General features: G+C 30.9%; 1 protein-coding gene across 12 annotated transcripts in view; it reads left to right on the top strand.

Annotated features, from left to right (window-relative positions):
- The window catches only part of FOXP2 (forkhead box P2), a 721,187-nt gene that overhangs the window by 418,393 nt on the left and 292,794 nt on the right, over positions 1-10,000 (top strand). For all 12 annotated transcript variants that reach the window (XM_074193868.1, XM_074193870.1, XM_074193871.1 and 9 more), the window contains one exon: positions 5,977-6,154. In XM_074193868.1, the coding sequence (XP_074049969.1) occupies positions 5,987-6,154 (168 nt within the window). In that variant the 5' untranslated portion in view covers positions 5,977-5,986. The remainder of the gene's footprint in view (positions 1-5,976; positions 6,155-10,000) is intronic.

The raw sequence follows: 10,000 nt of genomic DNA, 5'->3' as shown, positions 1-10,000 counted from the left end.
TTTATTGGATCATTTCAACTCCGTTTGAAAGTTGTATAACAAACTTAAGTTTGTGTCTCTGTAACACATATAATAAGAATTATGCTTTATTGTCTTTCATGTGGTATTACTATGGATACAGTGGCCTTATGACCTGTAAAGATTAATGATTCTGTAACTGAAAATTCAACCAGTCCAATTCATCAGATATTCACTAGGAGCATGATAAAATAGGTTATCTTTCCCTAATCCTCTTCTCATTTCACATTCCTGCATTCCAAAAAAAGAAATATATTGATGCTTTTGAGAGGTGATTTAAATGATTCAAAAACATTTCCCCCAAATTTTGTTAAGTTGGATTTAATATTTTACATTTAAAATGGAACAATATTTTCATCTCTTTGAGAAATAAGTCAGTCATTTAAGTGAAAATTGTATGAACTGTATGTAGTCATGAGAAATAGTTTGAGACTTTTGGAATATAGAAACATATAAGAAAATATGATTTTTATTTTTAAATGACCTTTGAAAAAATATGAGTTTACTAAAGCCATGTCAGTATAATCAAATCTCTTGCAAGTACACCTGTTAAGGGGGATGTTGTACTAGAAACAAAAATGGAAGTTTCAGTGTGATATATCTGAAAATATTAGAATTATTGCATATTCTTGTGCTAGTGGTATTATTGCTTCAAATTTATCATGTCAGTGTATTAAATATAAAATAGCCTCTGAGATTTAAGACTTAATTTTCAGAATGCTGGTTAGATAGTACATACTTTTTTAGCAGAATGAAATGTTTCTTATTTCATAATTGTAGAAAGTCTTAAAATTTTGTCTTCAGCATTCAAGCAAAATAACTATTCTTATTATGGTATCCTTAAGAACATTGGTATTGGATTGACTTTGAAAATATGATTTTATTTGTTTTCTTATTCATATTCTAAAGACTTTTAGTTATTGGTGTTATTACGATGGTTTAATTGCTGAGCTTAGGTGTCATGGTTATTGAATAGTTGAAGTATGTTTTTACATCCCCTGTGTTTAATATATTTAAACTTCTTAATAAAAACTTAAATTTTGAGCCTTTTAAGAAATTCTCCTCGCAATTAATTGTGCTATCAGTTTAAAATCTATTAACACATTTTAAACAATACTTTGCATTTAGTTTAAAAAGAGAGCTTGCTTGCTGAAATAATGTATGTCCTTTTCCAAATTGTTCTTTGAAGGCTATATTTAAGTTAAACCAAAAAAAAATCTAAAAATATTCATGTGCGTTTTCAGTTTTTTGCTCTTGTATGTTCAGCTATGTCCTTCATATTTGGCATTTTGATTTATTAGGCAATCATAAGTATTAAAGACTTTTACCATACCACTGCTAGATTTCAAATGCATTGTGCTTGGTGTCAATGATGAATTAATTCCAGTAGAGCACAAAAGTTCCCATTATTTAAAAAGCTTTTTTTCCTTTAAACTTTTACATCACAGTCAAGTTTGGAATATCAGAATTCTAAAACAATTATTATGGAGATAGAGGTACATGACTTTTGTATGAAATTTGTGAATTTCTCCCATGTCTAACTCATTCTTACAGAAAACTGTTTAGCCACCTTTATAAATAATGCTCAATTTGAAAAAGAAAGTACTTAAGAACATACATACTAACCATTGTTGTTTTAAAATTGAAGTGCCTCAAAAATTTCTATCTGAGAAGTTTTTTTTATGTAGATATACATATTTACTTTTAAATACAAATAGTTGTAATTTCCTAGGATTATTTTTCTCCTTTTTTGTGTGACAAATTTGGGAAAGAAAATAACATATAGAATAATGCTAAGAACTATTTCTGACATCCTTACTTCCTTAAAAAAGAGTGATTATATTCATAGGGAAGGAGAGACCAATTTATATTGGCTGATTTTTTTTCTTTCTTAGAAGTATACGTTAGTGAGAAGTATAAGTATTTTATCTTGATGAAATATTAAGGCACTAAGCAACATCTTTATAGCCCTGTATAGTTTTTTTAACAGAGGCATCAGAGGATGTGTTGGGGGTTGAGTATTTGAGTGTGCATGTGTGCATGTATGTATGTCAGAGAGAGGCAGATGGAAGGGGGGTGGGCAGGGTGATCTAAGTAGGTAGTAGGGAAGAGAGTAGGTTCCTTGGTAATGGTTAAGATCTGTTACCTGTGTTTGTTCAGGTATGGTACTAAACTTTTGTATAATATAATGATATAGGATGGGAGGATACAAGAAGGTTCTTGTTACCATTGAGGCAAATAAATATTTCCCATAGTACGGTTTTATGCCAACGGAACCCATAACTCTAGGGGAAAAAAAATAAAACCACCAAGTCTAGTATTCAGTACTACCCTATCATAAAGTAAGGAGGTCTAATTGAGCTATGTCTTTATATCCTGCTATTTGTACAAATAAAAGACCACATCTTGATGCAAAATAAACACAAAAGCACTGTTGTGACTATAACAGGGAGTCATATACTAATTTATATAATAAGTGGTTGTGCACGCTTTATTCAAGATTATGGCTGCAAGAAATGGCATGAATTGCTGGGTGTGTTTAATGCTGGATTATAGCAATTTGAAACATGTCAAACACATGGCTAATGCCTCATGCTTCACTCATTCTTGCGTAAACCTGCATAGCCACCATCCATTATACCCTTGGTAACAACACAATTCTGCAAGTAAATATTGTTACACTAAGTAACCTTTCAATTCAAGTTGTTTAGGAAGAGAAAATGCAATCTTGTGCAGTCAGTTCCAGTGTCAGTTTAATGTTTCAAAAGGGAAGTGGTGTAGAGAATAAGTATCTGTACAGTGACTTGCTAAAAAAAAAAGAAAGAAAAAACTTACTGCAAGAAAGAAAAGTAAAACTATATCATTCAATTTCAAATGCAGAAGAGTCATTTTCTGTCAGCTGATCACTTGTCTATGATGGCAGAATTGAGGTTTTACCATAGCAGTATGATTGAAAAATAAAATAACTCCTAAACTTTAATTTTACTTTATTAAGTAAGAAATTATTTCCCCCCATCTTTGTTCAATTCTTACTTTGGTGTCTGAAGCTAGTACAGCCTAGTTCACTCTTCAGTGACTTTTTGGATCACTGCAAATGCATCCACTTTGAAAGTGCATATATAGTTTAATTTATGATGAATTCAGAATATGCTCTCAGATATGAGCCCTCCTCTGACATTTTGTTTATTTTGCCTGAATATATTCACTCCCAATGGAGACAATGCCTAGTTCTATCTAGGAAGAACTTAGTAAACACTAACACATGTCTATTACAAAACAAACGCCTTCTTCAAGAGTGACCATCCCCAATTTTTTTCATTCAAGTGAATTATCCAAATTATAGTAGAATTTCATAATTGCTCTTATCTGTGCATATGAATATTAGGTCAAATTCTGCTATTTTCCTAGCAAAAGTATCATTTCTAGACCTCTTTTCATAAACCTGATTATGATATTTTAATTTATAATGTTCCCCTTGAGTTGTATTCTAAAATTTTAAAAAGACACAAATTCTACACTGAACAGGAGACTGCTTTTGTTAATGTGAATTGCAAGGTATATAAGTATTCTCTAATTATTGCAACAAAAGATTCAAACATATAAATATCTAGTGAATTTTCACACCCTCCAGGTTATGATATAGATATATGTAAAAACCCAGATTTATTTAACACAGCCAATTGGTCTTGACATATATTCATAAAAGGTCAATTTTAAAGTATTGAATTTGTCTTCTCTATTTGATAATGTAGCACTTTACTTTTTTTCTTTTCCTGAATTGTAAACTCCATTAGAAAGAGAAAAATATATATTTAAGTATATTTCTATGTCACTATGTATTCCAGATGTTTTATTGAACTCCAATTTTATACAAACAAAATGAATATCTGCTTCTACAGTTGGGGAAGACCCACATTAGAATTTTCATATAACTAGTAAGGGCAATCAGGCCCTTTTCTCTGAATATTTTAAACATTGTGCATGTAAAATTTATGCCTAATTTGAATACTTATTAGCTGCCTAATCTCAGAAAAGAGTATTAGCTTTGTTTTCTTCTTGTAAAATTCATCACTCTGTGTATCACATTTTTCATTTGTATTATTTTTCTTAGTTAATGTTCAATAAGATGTTTAACAAGGACTGTTTGCTCATAAACACATCTGGTTCAGAAGTTGTTTACTGTAGTTATAACAGCTGCCCTTCTGTATGTTAAATATCTTCATGTTTATTTTATTTCATATTCTATTTATTCTTGAGACAAAATACTCTTAAAGGGTATATATGCAATGTAGATTGTAACTTTCTTCACCTAAACTAGTAGCAGAACTATTTTAATACAATGGAAATTAGTAGGTCTCTAAGATTACTTCTTTAATCTAGTGGAAATAATCTTGTATTTTTCAAGTTCCATCAAATTTTCTATTAAAATTCAAAAGTTTAAGTACATGTTTGGATTAGCATTCAAAATGCTGTGAAGTATAGATATGTGTATGTGTATACATAAATATATGTGTGTACACTTGAATATATCATGGAAAAGATGTTAGAGAAGATGATTGTATGCCATATGAAGGAACATGAAACTTGTATTTACATTATGATAAATTTATTGTTTTAATAAAAATGGAAAGACTATTTAACATATGGCCAATTTGAAAGTAAGAGAATAGGCTGATAAAGATATAATGATCTTTACTTCCTTACCTTAATTTAAGGATGCTGCTTATCTATTTAGTTATCATGGAAGTGCCTGCTCATCAAGATTGTTTTCCAGAATTCTTGTGTTCAGAGAATTGAAGTTTTTGTTGTTGTTGTTCTAGATTAGACCATTATAGCATAATACTGGATTTAGGTATCATTGGGAACCAAAACTGACCTTTTCAGATTGCAGATGCAAAATGCACCTTGAAATTCTGGTTTGTAAGGGCACATTGCTCCTTTATTTACTGCAAGGATTTCAACTGATCTTGGCAGGACATCTCATTGCTATCCTGAAAGTACAGTATATTTATGCAGTGAAAATGATAAAACATTTATTACTGTAGAGAAGGTAATATGCATAATTTATGCTGTTTTTAGCACAATCATTAGTGATATTCTTGATAGATTTTATTTCCAGCTTTCATATCTAATACATGCCTGGAAAATTAATTTTATATCTTTCATTTATTTGCCTATGTTAAAATTGAGTTTTAAGTCATCTTCAAGTGAACAGTTTGATTGCTGCTCATGCATAAGCTTAATTACTTCCCAGGAAGGACAGTATTAAATGTTTTAAATGTCAGAAAAATAAATGAATATGAGCTGTTTGATTAAAAAAATAGGCAATATCTGACGTGTTTGCAGCAGGAGCTTTTTCTTAAAATGCCTCCAAGGCAAAATTTTATTTAGTCACAAAAAAGGAGAAGCCCATTATACTATTTATCATTGGTTGATACCATATGATTTGTAACACCCTTACAAAATTTTAATTTTGTATGATTAGCTGTGCATCATTAAACAACAGCCTTGCATAAGATATGCTGTAAAATTCTGACAGAATCAAGATAGTGAATATTTTAAATAAGGCTGTATAGTTATCCATGGTTGTCAAAGGTAGATAATAGGAAATATAGAGCAGACTGTGCACTCGTGCCTTCATTTAAACTGGTTTTATAGGTAGACTTTAAAATGTATTCGTTCATAAATGCTATTGACCATGGTGCATGCATGGTATGTTATTTTGGCTGTTAAATGTACCCACACAAAGATTGCTTATAGAAACCATAATTTCAGTGATTAGTATCTAGATGAAAGCTGAATTTGTATTACATTTCTTGGTAAATGACTATGCAGTGCTCTTTCTTTCCCCCCCCCCCCCAAAAGATGCTGTCTCTGTAATTGGCAGAGAGGGCCATCTTGATAATGGAAGTGTGAAGGTGTAACGGGTGTTAATTGATACTTCTTAATCACTTTTAGGTATTAAGTCATGATGCAGGAATCTGCGACAGAGACAATAAGCAACAGTTCAATGAATCAAAATGGAATGAGCACTCTAAGCAGCCAATTAGATGCTGGCAGCAGAGATGGAAGATCAAGTGGTGACACCAGCACAGAAGTAAGCACAGTAGAACTGCTGCATCTGCAACAACAGCAGGTAAGTTTTGTTTTGCTCACTGTTTCCTTAAAAACAAATCAGACTATTTCCTCGATTGGGAAGAATGTGTTCCTGGGAAATTTGGCATGTTTTCTACCCATATATGTAGATAATATGTTAATAAATTAATTAATAATTATTAGATTGATATGTATTAATCTACAGAAAATGCAGAGGGGTTGACTTGGTCTCATTTTGAGCATGTTGGAACTGGAAGCAAAGGTATTATTTTCTTAGCCCTTACGTCATCCCAGAAGCCTGAGAGTGCCCTTAATGTACCATCTTATTAATTAAGTACACAGGGCAATTTAGAAAAGATTCTATAAAGGTTTGTAATAAATGTTTTTAAGGTTTCTGGTTTACTGTCTAGTGCTTCTGGGCTGTTGAATGTGATCCTTCGTTTTCCACCAGAGGGCCTCCTTACTTGATACTTTCTCATACAATGAATTGTTCCCAAGTCTGAGCTGAGGTGAAAAGGACCACAAGGACTTCTCCCCACACATATGTTTCTCTTCGATAATTATAAATACTGTTTATTGTTTACTAAGTATCGATTAACTAAAGTTGCAAACACACAGATCATCTATGTAACTGTCCCTCAAAATTCTGCTCTGCCTGGCCTTAGAAATCTCAGCATCTGTGGTATTTGTTATTTTCGGTTATCATTAACTGTTTCTATTTGTTTGCTTCTGTTGCCTCATAAAAATGTAGGTTTTTTAAAAAAGTATTTCTAAAAGAAAAAAAACAGCTTCTGAAAGAAAGTAGCATTTATTTTAAACTACCGGACTGATTTTTTTTTCATTTGTAAACTTAAATTTTGTTTTCAATCTAAAAATAGTTATTTCATTCTTCCCTTTCTCAGGACTGTAGGAACAATGACAGAGGACAGATAACTTAAAAGCATATTCTTTAGTAGGCCAGAAAGTCTATATTATTTCATATTTTTATTTTCTAAACAAAGACATTTCTGTTAAACAGGGTTTTCCCCCGATTTATAGTAAATTTATCTAAAATTTCTGATAGAACAGATATTTTATGGAAAAGTCTTATAATATAAAATTCATAATTATCTACATCTTCTTGGGCCTCACTGTCAATAGATCATGTTAAGATTCCCTTAAGAAAATAAGATTAAAAGGAAATGAGTATATATACAGCACCTACTATGTGTTAGTTTTCTAAGTGCTTTAAAATATTATCTCCTATGACAAAGTCTGAATGAGAAATTAATGCAAATTTCATCAGAAATTGATTGAAAAATGATTGAAAGAGGGGTGAAAACACAATTTTCTAAAAAAAGTTAGTCTGAAATCTGAGAAGTTGTTAATGTCTTACATCTGGGTACTGTTTTGCAGAATATTCTATTTTAACAGCTGTGTATAACACTTTGCATAAGCTTTCAGTTGTCTTAAAATTATGTAACGTGTTATATTCAGCAATTATTAGGATGAAAAATTTGATTTCTTTTGGATACCTTTTCACATCATATGCTTTAAATGCCTCCTAAATTCCTAGGATTAGCTCATTTTATAGACTACTGTAAATAAAACCAGTGGTTAGTATAGTTCAATTTCCATCTACTTCAAATTGTTTGCAGTTCAAAACACAGCAGAGTACTATAGTATGCTATTTATTGGTTTCTCTCAGTAACTGCCTTAAAAGTCTGTATAGCCAGTGCTTTTTTCCATATTGTTAGAAATTCAGCTAGATATTATCTGCAAAGTCTAGTGAAAATAACAATTGAAGAAAAAATATTCATCTGAGTACTATGAAATAGCAGATAGGTTCTGAAGAGAGGCTAAGGAATGATTTCTTTTTCTTAAAGCTATGATTAGATGTTAAATAAGCAGACAAACAGAGGAGAATCATAGGCAAATGAAATAGGACTCTGGAGACATTTTACTGAGGTCTATAAGGTTTAGATATAGCCTGAGTTTATCATTTTCTTTGCCCTGTACAACCTCTGTGAAACAAGTGAGTAAGCACAAAAAGTCATGTCCTTTAACAGACACAGAAAGTTTAGGGATAGATTTAGAAATATATTTCACATTTGAGGGTGCCTGCTGAATGTGAATTAATCCTTTAAAGGTTTGGGGATAGTCCTAGCTATGATTTAACTTTCACTAGTTCAGTTTAGGAAGTTGCAGGGTCAGTGTGCTGAACTCCTAAAAACTTGTATGTTTCTTTTTTTTGTATTATTCTTTTTTTAAAGAACTATTGAAATACAAATTGATGCTTTTAATTTTTGCTATTATGTGAGTTTCTTTTCTGTGGGGCTTTTTAAAAAATGATAAGTATTGTAGCTTTATCTTTTAAGTGTAATTAACTCAAACTGTTTGTCAGTGCTTTTTAATAAGCATCTTTCCTTAGAACTGAAAATAGTAATGAAAATAGATTGAAATGAATTAATGGAGTGAAAATTTGAGATAATATCCCAAATTTCTCTTGCATTGTGCTTTTGAAAGTTTAACATCCAAGTTAATGTTTTTGTGCTAGAAAGAATAAAATCATAACATAGGACCAATGAGTTCTTTTCCAAAGATCTCTTCTTTCTCAGTGAAATCATGATCTTTTTTTAGATGAAAATGTAAACAAGCACAATTCTCTTTTCCTTGTAGTTTAGATAGAATGTGTTTTGTCCAACAGACTGATCAAAGCACTCCCTTTATCTCAATGAATTACACTTATGTACACGTGTATTTATACATGTATGTGCATAGACATACATGTACACACATATCTATGTGTATGCTAGGTAGTTTGATTTAAAATAGGTATTTATGACCATTCCTTCTTCATTAGCAAGGGGGTAAATTCCAGTAAAACATATATCCTTAGTGATAAATGTATTGGGCAGTGTCCCAAACTCTCAGGGAGAGGTCTGTGTATGTTTGTGTGTGTGTGTGTGTGTGTGTGTGTGTGTGTGTGTGTGTGTGTGTGTATGAGACAGATTTCCTTAAAATCTAATTTTAGATTTCTGAATATTTCTAAAAACTGAATTGTAATGTCTTTAACTTTTTAAAAATTAAGTATAATTCATTTTAAAAATCTAGTCACTTTAAAAAAATCTAATTTACATTCATTGGAAAATTTTTCACACCCCACTTTTCACAGCCTACTACATATGTATTATTTTATTTAGTTTTTCTTATCTCATAAAATTATTTAAAATACCAAAAGGTATAATAAATGGAAGTTGCATATTCCTAATGTTGTTTTAGAATAAATACATTGAAAAATTATTCTGCATTAGTTGTAGAATTTTATTTTGATATTAGGTTTGCAGAATTAATTGTTTGTGTCACTAAGGTCAAAATAGTTGCTAAAAACTTGATTGCTTTGCAGTGTAGATTTGAGCTTGCATTTTGAGCATTCATTATTAAGTCAAATAATCTTTCTGAATGTTTTATGAGTGTGTGCTGCTTTGAAGGTGTTTCAGGTGATCATATTTTTAAAAATTGAGTCAGAAAGCTCTACTAATGCTTGATTTATCTGAACATATACTGTAAACATCTATTCTGATTGTTTTTAAAGGAAAATGTTCATTTGTTCTTATGTTTATGTTTAGCATTTAATACATACTATGGATACTTACAATTTCATAATTGTCATGTAGATATATATTCACACCACTGAGAATTGGGATTTGGGTTTGGGATGCCTTCAAAGTCAGTTTTCCATGTTCATTAAGAAATAATGTTCACATATACATATGCACATATATTCATGCATATACACATATACACAAGTACCTTAAAATTACTTTTCACTCTCTTTTCCTGTACAATTTTGTGATGTTATAATAAAATTGCCCTTTTGAAAACAAACAAATCACTTCCACATCAA

This window comes from Macrotis lagotis, chromosome 7 (assembly GCF_037893015.1).
Source record: "Macrotis lagotis isolate mMagLag1 chromosome 7, bilby.v1.9.chrom.fasta, whole genome shotgun sequence".
Taxonomy (NCBI): Eukaryota; Metazoa; Chordata; class Mammalia; order Peramelemorphia; family Peramelidae; genus Macrotis; species Macrotis lagotis.
This window is presented reverse-complemented; position numbering and strand designations above follow the sequence as displayed.